A 19,758-nucleotide genomic window follows, 5' to 3' on the forward strand; every position below is an offset into this window, starting at 1 on the left:
GAAGACTCTTCCTAGGAAAGGGGAAACCCTAAACCTTAAGAGCTATATAAGAAGGCCCGGAAGAAAGGGAAAGGTAAGCATTACTACCCACACCATTACTCCTATAACAAAATTTGTGTGGCCGACCCCTAACTTGAACGTTGGAGGGCTAACCCCGGACAAAGCTCCGGGCCTCTGCTGTCTGTGCTTGTGCAGGATCAGTTCATACGAATTTTTGACAGCAACACTACCAAACATAGCCTTTATCTTTCTCAAAAGGCTTGCATGGAAAATTGAGGGTGAAGATTGCCTTAGCCGCTGCACTGGTGCAGTGAGTATCGACTGGCTGGGAGTCTTTTGGGTGCGTGCCAAATGCTCTCAGCAGGGGATATGGACTCCTCCTAGGGACCCACTTTCAAAGTCCGGGTCGGATTGTATGAGATCAAGATCCTGACCGGTAAATGATCGACTCAGCCGTCAGCACTCTACTAAGATTTGCAACGGAATCCGGAGAAGCTTATCCCTCTCTCTCTCTACCCTGGATTTGCCTTGGAAATTGGCCTCCGCTCCACCGCTCCATTTTTCAAACAAAATTAAAAAGAGAGAGAGAGAGAGAGAGAGAGAGAGAGAAAGAAAGCGGTGATCTTTTCCTCTGCTTCTCCTTCTCGACTCTCGGACTTGAAACGGAGGTTGATCTGGTACTTCATCTTTCCCTCCTTTTTTATTTTGGAGGGGGTTTTGTGTTGCCATTTCTGTTTGTGTATGCTCTCTTGTCCCTTTAAAAGTTTAATATATTCTGTCTAAATTTTCTCTTTTTCGCATTTATTCGTGAATTCCCGTTTTATTTATTTATTTATCCATTCAATTTCGGTGTTTGAATTGATAGCTTTGACGCTAAAATTATAAATTTTTTAAAGGAATCGTCAAATTTTGGATCGGACTTTTTCTTTTTCTCCGGAACTTTTTCCTTTTTCTAAATTTTGCACTAGAGATTACTTTTCCCGGCCGAGAATTTGATTATTTTGTTCTTTACTGAATTGGATTCGATTTTTTACATCATTTCAAAATCATTTTTGATTTGCGGAATCTTTTCCTCTGCTTTTCCTCCCGATTTCTATGTAGGATTCCTCCATTTGTCGATTTTATAAGAACACTCGCTGAAAATAAAAGATTCGCTTCCGTTGCTATGATTACAACGCCAGTTCGCATTTCTTCGATCTGTACTCTGAGCTTTGATAATTCAAGCTCATAGTGGGAGGTAATGCGTTTCAGTAATAGAGGGAAATGGGGTTTTTCTATGATATCTAACGTGACAAATCTTGGATTGTTCTGCCGGTTCGGTTAATGGGGCTGTTGAGGTTTGATTTCAATGTTGGAAGCCAAGAGCGCTGGTTCCGACGGAATTGAGATTGATATCCGATGGGGAACACATGCGTAGGACCCAATCTGGGCAACAATGGATTCTTACAAAGTGTGACTGCTGCAGTGTGGCGGGGAAGAAGCCCCGGGGAAATGCTACCTTCTCCCAAAGGAGAAGGAGATAGCAGAAAACGAGCAGAGGCAGCAAAAGAGTCAACAACACCAGCACCAGCAACTGAGACGCCATCTAAAGAGTCTCAAGCCCCCCTACCTGTTCAAAACACACCACCAGAACCTGTTAAAATCACCGAGGGAGAGAGTAAACCTGGGGAATCTACCGTGCCCGCTAAGCCAGCAGTGAAAGAGGAGGAAATTAAAGCACCAGAGGCTCCGAAGCCCAAGAAACCTGTACATATCAAGAGATTGTCTAGTGCTGGCCTTCAGACAGATTCTGTGTTGCAGAGGAAGACGGAGAATCTGAAAGAGAAGTACACTTTGGGTCGGAAGCTTGGGCAGGGACAATTCGGCACGACGTTCTATTGCTTGGAAAAAGGAACTGGGAAAGAATATGCTTGCAAATCAATCGCGAAGAGGAAATTGACAACCGAAGAGGATGTAGAGGACGTGAGGAGGGAAATCCAGATAATGCACCATTTGGCTGGCCACCCTAATGTCATCCAGATCAAGGGTGCTTATGAGGATGCCGTTGCGGTTCACGTTGTGATGGAGTTGTGTGCAGGTGGAGAGCTCTTTGACAGGATTATCCAGAGGGGGCATTATACAGAAAGGAAGGCAGCTGAGCTTGCTAGGATTATAGTTGGTGTTGTGGAAGCATGCCATTCTTTAGGTGTCATGCATCGTGACCTTAAGCCCGAAAATTTTCTCTTTGTCAACCAGGAAGAGGAAGCGCCACTTAAAACGATTGACTTTGGGCTGTCTGTATTCTTTAGACCAGGTATGTTTCTGAGAGGCCCTCATTTCGTTAATCTGATAATATTGAAATACCACTTTTGTTTTTTTTTTTTTTTTTGGGTGTGTGGGGGGAAAGAGAAATAAATTATATTACATATTTGGGTTTTTCATATTTCCTCATTTACTTTTATGTCCACTGTCATTCATTGTGGTTAAGTCGGAGGAGTTGATCATTTTTTTGCATCTTATTTAAGTATCAATACTTAAATAGCTGCTGCGAAGTTCAGTTAACCTGTGGACATCCTGTAAGCAGGTTTAGAAATCCAATATCAACATAGACTTGAAAATAAGAAACAATTCATGAAGTTTTCATAACACAAGGTTCAATACTCCAGGGTTGGTAGATAGGGATGTAAATGGATAGACGAAAATCCAGATTCGATTCGCATCTGTATCGAGTTTTAGGGGTTTCAATATCCGGCCAGAGGATATGTGGATCCAAAGTTGGATTATCTGGAACATAATCTATCATAAAAGAACTTTCCTGGTTGATGACTGTCCACATGAAAAACTGCCATTTTATGGAGTCTTTTCTGAGTTTTATTGGCATATTTGATGGTGCAGCATTTAATAACGATTAAAGTCAAAGTACCAGTGAACATGAGAACTTTCATTATTCCCACTACATTGTGAGCTAGATTTGTGCCAAGGGCAGTCAAATTCCTTGTAATTGTCTATCATAAAAGAACTTTCCTCTGCTACTATGTACTAACCTGTTGAGGTTAGGGAAGGGTTCTTTCAACTCCTCATGATTCATGTCACCAGGAAAATAGAACAGAGTTAATGAATGTGAACAATTAAAGCAAAAAGGCACAGTTAAATTTATTGAGTAATAATATCCACCAATAGATTTAGCTCCAATTTAACCAAGTGGAACAAGAGAATTGATCCATAAATGAATCTTTTTTAGGTATATGTAACCTTAAAAAATTATTCGAGGATGAGTATTTTCTTTTTGTGCGATACAAGGATAAAAATATTCTCACTTTGCACCATGAGTACCAGTATGAATATGTGTTGGACAACTTATGATAGACTTAACCAACCCCGTCCTCTCCCCCAACCACCCCTCCACACCCCCCCCCCCCCCCAAAAAAAAAAAAAAATAATATACTTCATTCTTCTGGTCTATGTCCATATCCCTTCAATATCAGTGCCTTTGTGATGAATGCTGTAGAAGAGAATACCTAGTGATCAGTACCTGATCTAAAATAAAAAAATGAAGAGTTCTCCAAATTCTGAAATGGTATCCATTACGTGCCTTGTGAGCTCACATGCTTAGTCTTCAGGCCTGTCCCAATACCCCATTCGTGCTTATTTATATTTATTTTGTGGGAAATCATGCTATTGACTTTGATCTTTGAAATAGGAATAGTGTGATTTTTTTATAATCTCTCTGTTATCTATGTTATCCAGGTGGATTTCTTCTCATTCTTTTTCCCCCCTTTGTAATATTATGATATTTATGGTGTCTTGGCCACAAATATATGCCTTATCCATTATGCAATGCTTGCCTTATTTATTTATTTATTATTATTATCTTCAAGGGTCTTATGAAGAGTTCTTTCTTACATCCTCATGAAAAATAGTGCTTGGTATGTTCAGTGGTTTATGTTTGGCCATATTTGAATATTTGATACAGTTTGAAACTTAATTCTTTGTGAAGCTGACAAATAAGCTTTCTTGTTGAAATTGATTGTTGTGTGGAAGTTTAATGCAGGTCCGGCTTAAATTTGGGCCAGGTTTTAGTATTAGTTGGGGTTAGGCCTTAATTTTTGGTTTTTATTTGTAGATCCCATGTCAAGATTCCAAATTTAGGAATTTCTCTTAGCTATCTAAGAGTTATATTAGGTTACTAAGAATTTTATTAATTTTGCTAGTTTATTTCAAGTAAGAGAGTGTTAAAGAGTCCTTATGAGAATCAATTTAGGAATGTTTACAGCTTATATATATGCAACCACCCTTTCCTACGATTTTGGAATTGAATGGATTTGTTTTAATTGTTTGGTACTTCCCTTGTGCGACTTATTCTTTCTCTCTCCCCCTTCTTTTCTCGCTCATTTCCCGCAGTAAGAGATCTTCCTCACTTTCTTCCTTTTTCCTCTCCTTCCCCACAATTGATTACACTTTTCCCGGTTTCTTCTTCTCTCTCTCTTCTATTGATTTGTTCAGTTTATTTTAATGAGGGTTTTCTCTTTCATTCCCATTGCAACTTCCTTATTCTCTCCAATTTTCTCTCTCAAGTTATTATCTCCTTTCTTACCTTTACTACTATTGACCACTCTTTCTGTCTCCTCTCAATCATGCCACATCAATCTCCATTAATTGGGCTAGTTAAATTCTGTTTTATTTCTGGAAAATAACCTTGAAATCAGATCTGGTTCACATCTAGCCATCAGATCGGGATCAGTTCCATTCCATTAGTGGGCCCATTACTTGCAGGCCTGCAGGCCAATCAGATCCAATCGACTGTGGATCAGAGGTGTAGTAAGCTTATTTAGTTATGGCTCTGAACTCCGATATTTCCCACCTTTTTTTCTGGGTGAATGATCTGATTTTGGTTTCTCCACAAGTTAAAAACAGAATACAGTCACCCAAATCATCTGGAAGTCATCTGGAGATTTTTTTTTTAATGGATTCGTTGAATAATGAATATGATTAGATCATGTCAAGGATTTAAAGATTGGTATCTGATGTTGGATTTTTTTTCTGGGCTAAATCGATCTGGGTCAGTTGGATCAGCCAATTCGGAGAGCATGTCATGATATTGTTTTTGTAAGAGATTTTGTGTGATGTGACTCCATCGTGGTGGTATTCTGTAGCCGAAGCGATTAAGTCGGGATAAGGTTATGGTGGTGGTGGCTCCATCAATCCTTGATTAATAAGAATGTGACCCAATCTTGTACACCTATTTATGCTGAGAAGATTGCCCACTTAAAGAGTAGAAGAGTTGAAGCATTTAAGTACTGTTAGCAGTGACCAGTAACAGATAGCCATTGAAAGTTTAGTAATTTGGTACATCTCACATTCAAAACCATGGGATGCTTCCTACATTTTCTTTCTTCCTCCTGTTATGAAAGCGAACTTAGTTGTTAGTGGGTTAGCGAATAATGCCACTCTTGGACCATGCTGTAGTTATTGAACCTTAACCAAATTAGCAAGCTCCAATCATCTAAAACCAATCAACTTTAGGTAGGTTTTGAACTCCAAGGCCTATTACATGACAATACAGATTCTTATACATATATACTAGCAAAGAAACACGTGCAAATGCACGTAAGAGAGAGAGAGAGAGAGAGAGAGAGAGAGAGAGAGAGAGAGAGAGAGAGAGAGAATGACTATTGATAGTTTAAATCAAAATTACTACAAGGACAGCTCTATTTAAAAAACATGAAGATAGATAAAACATTAAAAAATATATGAACACCTGGCAATAAAAGATCATCTTATATAAATCCTAAATTAGCGTTGCTACTTAGTCACATAGTTACAAGTCTATATAGCAAGTTTAAGGGATCTAAGGCAAGTTTTATTTTAATTTTGTAGGAAAAACATCAATAGCACAAGCTATGCCAAAGCTTTAGTATATGCTCTTGTTGAGAAGTAGAGCTAATCCCGATAAGGGATTAGCGTAAGAACCTGGACCAGATAGGGGCCTTTTGGTCCTATCGGGTCCATATTTGGGTAATTTAGGGCTGCGGCTTAGTGAGGGGCTTTTATGTATTTTCTCCTTTGGTTTTATGCATTATATATACAACATATTGACCTGCCATCAGCCTATTCTGGACTGATCGCAGGCTGCTCGTTTCTGGACAGCTTTCGGTCTCTCCTTCTTTTATTCTTCTTCTTCTCTTTTCTGGTTTCTGGTTTTGGTTATAAGGTTTCTACATTGCAACATGGTATTAGAGCAGGTCTAAATCACATCGATTGGAAAGTACAGATCATCGCTGCTGATTTCGACCTAGCGGTATTGTTTTTTCTGGTGTGCTGCCACCTCCTTGCTGCAACTACTACCTGGTTGACCTAGTTATCATGACATAAGAAAAAACTAGGTCTCTTTTTTATTAGTACTTGCTTAGTATGTGTACTGGTTGAGGTCGAGAAATCTCCCTCCCGATTTTTTATGGCTGCTGCCCCTGTTTCTGCAGTATTTATTGTTGCTGCCCCTACTTATGAACTGAGTAACTGTTGATATTTGAAGTGCTGCTGTCCGCTGGTTTGTCTTCCTATATTACTACCTTCTCGAGTAGGTTTGGTTGGGCTTCTATCAAGGCTGGTTCGACCCTAACTGCTGCCCCTATCGGATCAATTTTCTGTTGGTGTTTGTGGAGTCCGATTCCTTGCTGCTGCTGCTGGTTTTTTCTTTTTCTTAATTGATTCTCATGGCTGAGACTAAAGACATGACTACTCCTATTGCTACCACCCCTACTACTGCCTCGGACAATATTAATGTTCAGATTACCTCCATCAAGCTCAAGGGTAATTCCAACTACCTTCTGTGGGCTCAATCGGTAAAAGTGTAATGATGGCCAAGGGAAAACTCAAGTATACTACCTCTGATCCACCTCTATCTTCTGACACTGGTTATGATAATTGGCTGAAGGAGAATGCTCTTATTTTGATCTAGATATGGAACAATATGGAGCCTGATGTAGCTGCCAATGTCATGTTCCATTCTATTGCAAAGGGAGTATGGGATGATTTGCGAGAAACCTACGCTCAGGAAAAGAACATGACACAAATTTATGATATTTATGGGAAGCTGTTTCAGTTTCACCAGTCTGACAAATCTCTTTCAAAGTATTACAATACATTTAGGGGAATGGTGGAAGAACTCAATGTTTTTTAGCCCTTGACCACTGATATTGACAAGCTGAAGGCTCAGCGTAATGAATTTTTTGTCTCCAAGTTCTTGGCTGGCCTGAAAAATGATCTGAAAGCTGTGAAGGGTCACTTACTTGCGGGTGACACGGTTCCTACTTTGAATGATGCCTATTCTCAGTTGCAGTGTATCACCTCCTCCACCAAGCTTGATCAGTCTTCCAAAGACAACTCTGCTTTTGTTGCTAACCATGGCTATGGTCGCGGTCGTGGGGGCGGACGTGGCTCTACTGGACAATCATCTGATCGTACTACTCGACATTGCACATACTGTGGGAAGCCTAATCATACAGTTGAGACTTGTCGGGCCAAGCATGGCAAGCTAGAATGGGCAACCCAGTTGGCCAATCATGCAGTGTCGGATGATGGTACTGACACAGTGTCTCCGGTTGCTACTAAGCCTACGCCTTCTTCAGAAGATTCCTTTACTAGTCTGCGCGATGACATCAATCAGTTGCTCTGGCGCTTGCACACTCTTGAGGCATCCTCTAACACATCCAATGGTGTGTCTACATCCGCTGCTACCCTAGCCCACACAGGTACCTCAACCCTCCTTACTACTACATCTACCCCATGGATCATTGATTCAAGTGCTTCTGCCCATATGACCGGTAAGTCATCACTTTTTACGAGTTTTTCTACTAGTTCCAGTTCGAATTCTGTTGTCCTTGCTAATGGTGCTTCAACACCGGTTCTTGGACATGGTTCTGTTTCACCTACCCCATCCATAAACCTATATTCTGTCTTACATGTTCCTCAATTTCCATTAAGTCTTCTCTCTGTGAGTCAATTAACTAGTTCGTTAAATTGTTTAGTAATATTCTTTCCTTCTTATTGTGTCTTTCATGATCTTCACACGAGGAAGATGATCGGTGGAGGGCGTGAAAAGAATGGATTATATTACCTCAACAGCGGCTGTCCTACCTCTTCTTCTGCTGCTGCTGTTACGGCTGTTGGGGACATTACTCATTTCCAATGGCATTGTCGTTTAGGTCATTTGTTGCTTTCTAGGTTACAGCTTTTATTTCCTAGTTTTAAGTCTACTCCTAGGTTAGAGTGTAAGGCTTGTGGGTTAGGAAAACATCACCGTGTGTCTTTCCCATCTCGCTCTGTTTAATAGTCCGTCTTTATTTTCTTTAGTCCACTTTGATGTATGGGGTCCTTGCTGAGTCAGTAATAGATTTGGGTTTCGGTATTTTGTGACATTTGTGGATGATCATTCCCGCCTTACATGGCTTTACATGTTAAAGGACAGGTCTGAATTTTGACATGTATTCAAAAAGTTCCATAATGAAATAAAGACTCAGTTTGGCATTCCTATTAAAATTTTTCGTTCTGATAATGCTTTAGAATATGCTCAAACTGATATTTTTGATTTTTGTGATACTCATGAGATGATCCACCAAATTAGTTGTGCTTATACTCCACAGCAAAATGGAGTAGCAGAGCGCAATAATTGGTACCTTCTTGAGGTTGCCCGAGCCATGATGTTGCACATGCATGTTCCTAAACATTTTTGGTGTGATGGTGTCCTAACTGCCTGTCATTTGATTAATCGCATGTCATCCTCTGTTTTGTCGACAAATCTCCCTTTTCTGTTATGTTTCCTAATCTCCCGAGTTTTCCTGTTCCTCCTCGGGTTTTTGGGTGTGTGTGCTTTGTTCATAATTTGCGCATGCCGGTTGATAAGTTGTCTCTTAGGTCTACTAAATGTGTTTTTTTAGGCTATTCTCGTAATCAGAAAGGGTAAAGTATTATGACCCTACTACAAACAAGAACTTTGTCAGTGCCGATGTGACCTTCTTTGAAGGTACTTCATTCTACCCTCCTCTAGTGTCCTCGTCTAGTGTTGAGTGGTCTTCTCCATCTCCACCCATACCCTCCCTTATACCCTTCCCTACTGCTCTGGTGCCAGTGACTCCCCTTATCTATAGGTTTATCAGCGCAGGAAGAAGATTGGACAACCAAGTGGTGAGGTAATTACTCCAGATGCTTCACTTCTTCCACTGCTGGCTTCCTCAGGTGAAGCTCCTCTTCCTCTTCCATCTAATGACTTACCAATTGCGCACCGAAAAGGTACTCGTTCTTGCACTCACAAATCTATGGTTGTTTACCCTATTGATAATTTTGTGTCTTTATCTCATCTTCCCTCTCCTATCCATGGTCTTGCCCTATCCATTTCCACCAACCCTATTCCCCGTACCCATGCTGAGGCCCTCCGTATCCCTGGATGGAAGGCTGCCATGGATGTAGAAATGGATGCTCTTTTGAGTCGTGGTACCTGGAGCCTAGTAGATTTACCTCCTGGTAAGGACCTGGTGAAGTGTCGTTGGGTGTACACTATTAAGTATCATTCTAATGGCTCTGTTGAGCGGTTGAAGGCCCGTCTGGTTGCTAAGGGGTATACTCAGACATATGGTGTTGATTACTTTGAGACCTTCTCCCCGGTTACTAGACTGAATTCTGTTCGTCTTCTTATTTCTCTTGCTGTCAACTTTGATTGACCCTTATTTCAGTTGGACATCAAGAATTCCTTTTTATATGGTGATCTACAGGAAGAGGTGTATATGGAGCAACCTCCGGGGTATGTTGCTCAGGGGGAGAGCACAGGTCGTGTGTGTCGTCTAAATAAGGCTATATATGGGCTGAAACAGTCTCCTCGGGCATGGTTTGACAAGTTTAGTGCTACCATAGTTACTTATGGGTTTTCTTAGTGTTATTCTGATCATTCTGTGTTTGTTCATTGCAGAGGTGATAAACTTGTTGTTTTGGTTGTGTATGTTGATGACATTATTTTGACTGGTAATGATGAGGTAGGAATCTCTAAAGTAAAAAATCATCTCCAGCACCATTTTCAGACAAAGGATCTAAGACCAACTTCATTATTTCCTTGGGATTGAGGTAATCTGCTACAAGAAAGGTATCAGTTTGTCTCAAAGGAAGTATGTGGTGGATCTTCTATCTGATATTGGGATGCTTGCATCCAGACCTGTTGATATTCCTATGGATCCTCACCAAAAGTTTGGTGTGGATGATGGTGAACCCCTCTAGGATGTGCATCAGTACAGGAGCTTGATTGACAAGTTGATTTACCTGACTGTGACTCGTCCTGACATTTCTTATGCTGTTGGAGTTCTTAGTCAGTTTATGCAGTCTCCTCAGAAAGCCCATTGGAATGTTGCTGTTTGTGTTCTTCGTTACCTAAAAGGTGCCCCTGGAAAAGGGTTGATTTATCGACCTAATAGGCATATGAACTAGTTGGCTGCTCTGATGCTGATTGGGCTGGCTCTGCTAGTGATAAGAGATCTACTACTGGATAATGCACATTTGTTGGAGGTAATCTTGTTATGTGGCACAACAAGAAGCAGACCACTATTGCCCGATCCAGTGCAGAGGCTGAGTACAGAGCCATGGCTCATACCACTGCTGAGTTGGTGTGGCTTTGGTCGTTACTCTTGGAGCTAGGGTTTCCAATGACCAAGCCAATGAAAATGTATTGTGACAACCAAGTTGCGGTTTATATTGCTAGTAATCCGGTCTTCCATGAGAGAACCAAACACATAGAAGTGGATTGTTATTTTGTTTGGGATGCTGTTCTGAAGAGGCTGATTGAAACTCCTTTTGTTCCTTCATCGGATCAGTTAGCTGACATGTTCACTAAGTCCTTGTTTGCTCCCACTTTTCGCAATGGTTGTACCAAGCTGAGCATGGGTGATGTGTATGCTCCAGTTTGAGGGGGAGTGTTCAGAAGCAGAGCTAATCCCGATAAAGGATTAGCGTCAGAACCTGGACCCGATAGGACCAAAAGGCCCCTATCGGGTCCATATTTTGGTAATTTAGGGCTGCGGCTTAGTAAGGGGCTTTTATGTATTTTCTCCTTTGGTTTTATGCATTATATAGACAACATATTGACCTGCGATCAGCCTATTCTGGACTGATTGCAGGCTGCTCTGTTTCTGGACAGCTTTCGGTCTCTCCTTCTTTTATTCTTCTTCTCTTTTCTGGTTTCTTGTTTTGGTTACAAGGTTTCTACATTGCAGCAGCTCTCAAACCAATGCCTTGTATTACATAACCATGGCAAAAAATACTGATAATATGGTCTTAGGCTCTTGTCTTAAAATAAAATTGGCTCTTCTATATTCGTTACTTATAGAATTGTAGGTTTTTTAAGTCTTAGTACATAATCTCATTATTTGCTGGATTGTTTCTATTGTTCACATCAATTTAAATAGAATATCAAAAGTCATAAATGACTTCTTTAGATGCTCAACTTTCTTGTGCGTCAATATAAGGCATACATTAATTGGACAATTTGCAGATCTATTTCCTATTATCGATACATGGTTTCTATATCATTTTCCCAATGAAAACAAAAGCAATAAAGTGGGCATCAAATTGTTCTGCAAGAGAAGGGAGGATCGGGGGGGGAGGGGGAGGGGGAGGGGGATAAAAAAAAGGAGGAAATGAAAAGAAGTTACCAAAACCACGATCGTAATCAAGTTGTCAACACTGGAAAAAGTTTTGGATGATTATCTATCATTTAGACTTGGGGATTACATGACTAATAAGTTCTGAAATTCTCATAAGGTCTCCAAACCAATGAGTCATGCATCCAACCATCAGATTTAAATGTAGAAAAACAATCTCTCATATGAAGAATATGAGAATGAAATTAAATATGGTTATAAAACAAGGGCTCCACACTTACTTGCAGTTGGAATATACTGACCTCTTTATGTGGATAAATAAAGTAGAAAAAAAATACAAACAGACAAATTACAACTAAAAGAAACCTCAGTTTCCCGCTCGAATTCAGCCAATCATAGCATTGCAGGCATAAAACAGAAACAAAAAAGAAGGAAATAAATACGAAAGAGACGCACTCACAACTCAAACCTCATAAAGAAAAGAAAAGATTCAGGGATTTACCTGTAATCAATCAACTGCATTAGTAAGATAATAAAAGAAAAAGTTTGATGCAAGCGCTTTAGATCAAGGAAATCTCAGTCCCAATGTAGTGAAAATGTCATAATTGATTGCCGAAGAAAAATAAATATGAGAGACGAAAAGAAAACCTAGAACCCCAAAAGCCCAAAGACTTTGAGTGCAAGCGCCTTTAGATCAAGGAAATCTTAGTCCCAATGTAGTGAAAGTTCCATAATCCATTGTTGAAGAAAAATAAATATGAAAGACGAAAAGAAAACTTAGAACCCCAAAAGCCCAAAGACTTTGAGTGCAAGCGCCATAGGATGATTGGGTCTCAGTCCCATTGTAGTGAAATGCCATAATCTATTGCTGAAGAAAAAAAATCCGAGTGAGGCAAAGAGAAAAACCCGAGAGCTCAAACGTCAGAAGCTCAAAAACTTCGAGTGTGAGTGCTTCCCATGACATTCTATTTGGCCATCAGTCATTTTTATGTGCTGGTATTATGAAATTGATATAATAGACGAGGAACAGAATCAACAACCTTCATTTTTTTTTTTTTTTTTTTGAGGCAAAAGGTTCTCTTTGCTACTGGGGTAGGGTACGCTAGATGAGGAATTGATATAATAGATGAGGAACAGAATCAACAACCTTCAGTTTTTTTTTTTTTTTTTTAAGGGGAAAAGGTTCTCTTTGCTACTTGGGTAGGGTACGCTAGCATCATTGTGTCTATCCCTCTCCTCTTCACATAAAGTGACCTTGTTTCTCTCCAATGTACAATACTATTTTGCCACACCTCAGTGGTGCTCTTTTTAAACTCATTATTCCTTTACAATCTGATTTATACTATTATATATTGGATACTGGTCATGGTTTACTACTATTAAAAAATCTTTATAGCTGCCTGTCATCCATTAGAATGTTATAAATTTCCCCCACCCCACCCCTAAAAGAAAAAAACATGCAATGATCTGCTAGAATATGAAAATGCAATGATCTGCTAGAATATGAAAATGCAATGATCAGCTTTCTCCCAGACTGAGAGTGTTTGAAGTATTTCAATCTTTCACTTCATGTCCTTAATTCGTTTCCACCTGTGGAGTGCAATACGCATGATGAATCCCATTATAAGGGTATGTCAAATATGCTCCGAGCACATGTTAAATGATCAAGCACATGCTTTCTTTTTGTTACATTTAGAGTCTCTACCCTTCCTTGGGGATGGAGTTATTTTTCAGAAGAATCCAGTACCAGCTATTGAGAATCCAAAATTTCAGACTTAAGAGTTGCTGGAACTTTTTGTTTGCTTTGCCTTTGCTTGGATTCACGTAATTTTATATATCGGCAGATCTTCTGGTCAGATCTTCTTCATACCCGGGATGAGTGCTCCTTTTAGGAGAGCCTTGAAGTCCAAAAGCTTGTCCCAACCTATAAATATTAAATCAGTCTCGGGTGCAATATTAAAACTGACAGAACATGGGTCAAAACAGGGGTGCCACCAGTGGTTAACTCAGGGATTAATGATATTTGAAATACCAGGAATTGATTACCAGTATTACTAACCAGAACTAATGATGAAATCTAAAGCAAACCAGTGAATAAAACCTAAATCAGCAAAGCTAATCGATGGAGGAAAAATTAGTACTTGGTTTGGAATAAAACAAAGTATGATGAAAGATAGCCCACGTTTCCCACCCACAGGATCAGATTCCCTCTGTCCTATCTTCATGCCATAGCTGACTGAATCTCACAGCAGAGTTGCATAACTTCAAGCTTTAAATTCATTATATTGCGAGGAGCCCTTGGCTCTACAAGTTTATATAGAAAATGATGAAATCTATTCCTTACCATTATAGTGCAATGCTATTCTTCTCACAGAGGGCGTGGGGGTTACTAATTAATAAAAAAACCAATTAGGAAAGTAAATGAAATTAAGAAAGCAATTTGGTGTGGCAAGATAGAAGGAGAGATAAGGAATTAATAGAGTAAGTATATAATAAATATCAAAGAAAGAGAGAGAGGCATGAGAGATTTTTTGGGTAGAAGAGGGCGTCAAAGTTCGACTAATAAAGAAATTATTTTTTTAGAAAATATATAATTATGCCAAAAATAAATAAAGGAACCAAAAAATATATGAAAAATAAAAAAATGAAGAAAAGTGATAATGAAAAAGAAGGTATTTAAATAAACAAGAAGGGTAAAGTAGTCCAAGAAAATATTAGCCACTGAGCATGAGTACATGCACTTATATAATATGATATATATGAAATTTAGTGAGTATTTACAAAATATTTGGTGTTACTAGCTAAGGATGTGGATGGGTTAAAATTTTTATATCTTGAACCTAACTTGAATTAATTATTCTGTTATAAACAAGCTTTTAACTCCAACATTTTTTAGTCTTTTATCCTGAAAATACTGATGAAGATTCATATTGACAAAGGAACTGACCAACTATATGTTGGTGGTAACTTGACAAAGAACTTGATGAATTTACTAAGCTCTTGATGAAAGAGCGAGATACTCTCAAACCTGTAAGAGAAAGAGGGAGTCCAAGGTTCAAAATATCGGGTTTTGACCTAGTTTCGACCCTTGGGGAGTGATATTTAGGTGGAAATCTGGGAAATTTTGAGGAAACCAAGGAAATTTTTCCGCTTTGGTGGAAACTTTGGTTTCGACCCCCAAAATATGTTTTTTTTTTTAACCTATTTTTTGTGTATATCCTATTTTAGACATTTTTAACACATTCACATAATTAGTTTCATGGAAAAAACACCTAAAGTCATACGTGTGGTGTTAACCAAAGTTTGCCACTGTACGTTGAGTCGTTGACTGAAACTATACTACATAAGTACATATATTAGTTACAAAACAAAAAATGTGAAATACATTATTAAAAATTTAAAACAAACAAAACATAATGTAAATGATCCAAAATAAATAAAAATATCGCATAATTGTGAGTTACCTCTAAAGTCGCAAGTCTCAAAAGTCAACACTAAACACTCAACAGTCAATTCCAAGTAGAGTGTCTAGGCGGTTCCAATCGACTAGTTGCGTGCCACTGCAGATGTCATAGCGGCTCCTCTAAATGCACCACATATGAGTCTCATGACATGTTTTGGTAGTCTATCACTGTCCATCTATAAGATGCATTATCAACATCAGCTATGTATCCCAGCCAAGGGAATGGCTTAGTCATAGTGATAGGATGTGACACAAGGTTGGGATGAATACCCAAAGATACTGTCAACAAAAGATGACCCACTAGCTGAACTACCCTCTTGTCTAAATGAAGTAGAAGATCCACCATACTATCCATACCCACCACCATATCCATATGAACTAGTGCTCTCGAAGGATGTCACACAAGGTTGGGGGAAGATGGGATTTACTTTTTTGGTCCAAGCTCCCTTCCTTAGGAAGATTTGCAATGAATGTGCAAGATCCAAGCTTAAAATGAAGATTTGATAGCACAAGGTTAAAATCTTGAGTGTTTTCCCAAGTTTCCCACTTTATAGAGAAGAAAGAGGGGGAGAGGATCGAAATTTTGAAATAAGAAGGCTTGGTTTCCCATTTAAGAAGGTTTTATAAAGGCTGACCAATTGGTCCGCTCGAAAATTCCCACATTTCGGTCGAAATATCGGAATTTTGGTTTATACTGGTGATAACCAACGACTTTTAAAAGTCACATGGTATTTGGTATCAGAGTCCTGGGATACCGTGGAAATGTGAAAAATTTTGACGGTATCGGTGGAAATCTTGAACCATGAGAGGGACCGAGAGAGGAGAGATTGCGATAGAGAGAAAGAAGAAAGAGACTTGAGGGGGAGAAAAAGGGGGATTATGTGAATAGGCCAATTAGACCACCATGCCTCTTATTTATTCAATTGATTCAAAAATTAAAAAGACACAAATGCCCTTGTACATATGTCATTACATATAGAGAAACTCTATTCCTTGAAAGTACAAAACTGCCCTTAGTATAAAAAAATCTTCGAAAAATTTGGGATTCTTGCTGATGACCTTTATGAAAACCTTAATACAAGAAAAGGGGAAAAAGAGATAGATAGAATAGCTAAAATAAGAGAAAGGATGAGAAGAGACTTGGACCATGTTAGATGCATTCAAAGCGAGGATGGTAATACTAGTATAAGATGAGGACATTATGAAGAGATGGAGTGATTATTTTTGCAAACTACTAAATGAAACATTTTGATTGATAGGTTGGACCTGGAAGTAGAGTGGAATAGACAACATCAAGCCAACACACCTCATAGGTAATTACAAAGAATTGGCGAAACCAAAGTTAAAGAGGCCATACGAAAGATGAAAGTAGGTAAAACACCAAAACCGGATGAGATTCCAAATAAAGTGTGGAAGAGACTAGGAGCACTTGGAGTATCTTGGTTAACCAAGCTGTTTAACAAAATTTTGAATACAAAGAAAATGCTAGATGACTGGAGGAGAAGCATTGTAATTCCGATTTATAAGAACAAGTGTGATATCCCAAACTGCAATAACTATAGAAGCATAAAGCTAATGAGTTATACCATGAAACTATGAGAAAAGATTATTGAAGCTCACCTTAGAGAGTAAAGTGAAGTAATGAAGAACCAATTTGGTTTTATGCCAGGGAGATCCATGATAGAAGTTATGTACCTCCTAAGGAGGCTTATGGAAGTATTTAGAGCTCACAAAAAAGACCTCCATATGGTTTTTGTTGACCTAGAGATGCATATGACAGAGTACCTAGAGAGCTCATTTGGCATGTCCTAGGGAAGAGAAGGGGTTCAATTAAGTATGTAGATATAATTAAGGACATGTATAAGGGAGTGGTGACGAGTGTCAAAACGACAGAGGGCCAAAATAGTGAATTCCCAATTACAATCGGGTTACACCAAGGATCAACTCTAAGCCCTTATTTGTTTGCGCTCATCATGGATGATCTAACTAGGCACATCCAAGATCAAGTACCATGGTGTATACTATTTGTTGATGGTATTGTTTTGATAGATGAGACAGTGGAACGGATTAATACTGAACTGGAACTACGGAGATCAAGTTTGGAATCTAGAGGTTTTATGATAAGCAGAACGAAGATAGAGTATATGATGTGTATCATATATTGTTTACGCTCATCATGGATGATCTAACCAGGCTTACCAGGCACATCCAAGATCAAGTACCATGTTCTTTGTATGTACATCCTATGTGGATGTAATTAAAGATATGTATGAGGGTATGGTGACTAGTGTGAGATCTGTGGGAGGTCAAGGCAATGAATTCCCAATTATGATTGGGTTACATCAGGGATCAGCCTTAAGCCCTTATTTATTTGTGCTTATCATAGATGGATGATTTGTGCAAGAGCATTCAAGATGAGGTCCCGTGGTGTGCAAGTTTTAAAGTATTGGACGTATCGTATGGTATCAACCAATACATATTGGTAAGGAAAAATTTTAAAATCCTTTTGTATTGTATGATACATACCGATACACACCTATACATATCAATACATACCGATACGTACTGATACATGCCGAAACATACATTTCACCTTGATTTTTAATTTCTAATAGAGTATTGGTACTTTCAGTATGTATCTACTGATACGGTACACTACGGTCATATAATGGCCAAGATGGGTCATTTCTCAGCAAAACACGATTTTTTAAGAGGGATTTTTGTTCTAAAGCTGCTGCCAGCCTTTTTTTCTTTTAACTAAAGTGGAAATCAAGGTTGGGAATCCATATTACACCCATAAACAACTATGAACCATGGATTCTTAGTGTAATACTCTCTATTTTAGTGTTTATGCATAATGCATGTTATATATAGCTTTTTTAACTATTTTTTTATGCAAAAGTGTATAAAAAAGTGTTTCCTATCCATTTATGTCTGTATCTTTAGCGTATCTTTGATATGATACAATACCCTCCGATGTATCTTAATTTTGGCTAGATCGATACCGATACTTTAATCCTTAGTGGTGTATGCTCTTCACCAATGGATATCGTTTTGGTGGACGAGACAAGACAGGGATTAATGTTAAGTTAGAGCTTTGGAGATCAACCTTGGAAACAAAGTTGACCCCGTTGAGTTGGGATAAGTCCGAGTTTTGTGTTGACTTCAGATTTCCCCTTTTTGTTTTGTACCATCCATGTAGCTGACCCCGTTGAGTTGGGATAAGTCTGGGTTTTGTGTATCCTATGTAAAACAAAGTGCATGCATTTGATTCTGTTGTTTATCGGTTTATCTAATTCTGACTGAACTTTTCTACTATTAAAATTCAAAAGCTACTCTAGAATTGGTGTGGAAAATGTTTAAAATTGTGATTTGATATCACAGTTGACTAACCTAAAGTATGATGGATATTCGATATTTAATTATTTCTGAAAATTGACTATTTGCACTTCATACATGTAAAGGACAAAGTCACTGTCTTTCTAAAGCTGAAACTTAAAACAAGTACTATAAAATGTTTCTTCAGCCCAAAATTGTTACAACGTTTGTTTATTGATTTTTTAAATTTCTGCTTCTAGTTATAACATGAAGCAGAATAGGAGCATGATGTTTGAGTCAACTGCCCCACCTCCCAACACCCCCAACCCTCCACCCCCCGACAGGAAAAGAAATTTTTTTACATATTAGAACCCTAGTATTTATGTTGATACCTCACAATATTTCATTGTAGTGTGTGTTTAATCATTATGTAGAAGAATCAAGATATCATTTCTTTTCATTGAAATGGTAGACTCATTGCCACTCATTTCATGCTATCCTTCTTCACTCCACTTTTGTCGATTTGTGTCCCTTGCCATCTGATCAGGATCTGAAAAATTCATTCTTCAGGGGAAACATTCACGGATGTGGTTGGGAGTCCTTATTATGTTGCTCCAGAAGTGTTACGGAAGCATTATGGACAAGAATGCGATGTTTGGAGTGCAGGGGTTATCATTTATATCTTACTAAGTGGGGTCCCACCATTTTGGGATGGTGAGATTTTCATGTTTCATTGCTTTCTTGCTTTCTCATTCATTTATTTCTGTCCATATATCCTTTATGGCTACCATAAATCTAGGAATAACATCTACATTGTTTGTTGTTTACTTTTATGCTGGTACAGAAACAGAGCAGGGAATATTTGAGCAGGTGTTAAAAGGTGAGCTAGACTTTGAATCAGATCCATGGCCCAGTATCTCTGAAAGTGCAAAGGATTTGGTCAGGAGAATGCTCGTAAGAGACCCCAAAAAGCGGCTCACAGCCCATGAGGTTCTTTGTAAGTTCATCTTTCTCCAATGATGTGCTTTTCAGACATTTCAGTGGTTGAGGGAATTAGAGCATGATTAACAATCATAGTAGCTTTCTTTTCTTTTGTTCCTGAAATTGTTGTTGCAATTTATTCAAAGGACAGCCCAATCAGAAGAACTAGTAGCTTTCCACCTTTAGATGGCTAATGACCAAATGGACGAAGTTTTTCTAGTTCAGCAGGTCTAAAGAGTTTCTCTAGACTGGCACAAAAATGTGCCACATGGTAGATTGGATAGAGAGATAAAATTTTGTGGATGGCACCCAAAGTTCTGTGCAGATGTCAAGTTTCAGACAAAATAGAGTTGATTGGTCAAGTGACAAAATAAAGTT

The 19,758-nt window shown here is 38.7% G+C and overlaps 1 protein-coding gene across 2 annotated transcripts in view; it reads left to right on the forward strand.

The window, feature by feature from the left end:
• The first annotated feature begins 458 nt into the window (after positions 1-458).
• The window catches only part of LOC122081142 (calcium-dependent protein kinase 20-like), a 38,173-nt gene continuing 18,873 nt past the window's right edge, over positions 459-19,758 (forward strand). Inside the window, exons 1-4 of one of the 2 annotated variants that reach the window (XM_042648131.1) lie at positions 459-739; positions 1,102-2,293; positions 18,970-19,113; positions 19,244-19,396. In XM_042648131.1, the coding sequence (XP_042504065.1) occupies positions 1,399-2,293; positions 18,970-19,113; positions 19,244-19,396 (1,192 nt within the window). In that variant the 5' untranslated portion in view covers positions 459-739; positions 1,102-1,398. The remainder of the gene's footprint in view (positions 740-1,101; positions 2,294-18,969; positions 19,114-19,243; positions 19,397-19,758) is intronic. The other variant, XM_042648130.1, reaches the window with a different exon arrangement.

Source organism: Macadamia integrifolia, chromosome 6 (genome assembly GCF_013358625.1).
Source record: "Macadamia integrifolia cultivar HAES 741 chromosome 6, SCU_Mint_v3, whole genome shotgun sequence".
Classification (NCBI taxonomy): Eukaryota; Viridiplantae; Streptophyta; class Magnoliopsida; order Proteales; family Proteaceae; genus Macadamia; species Macadamia integrifolia.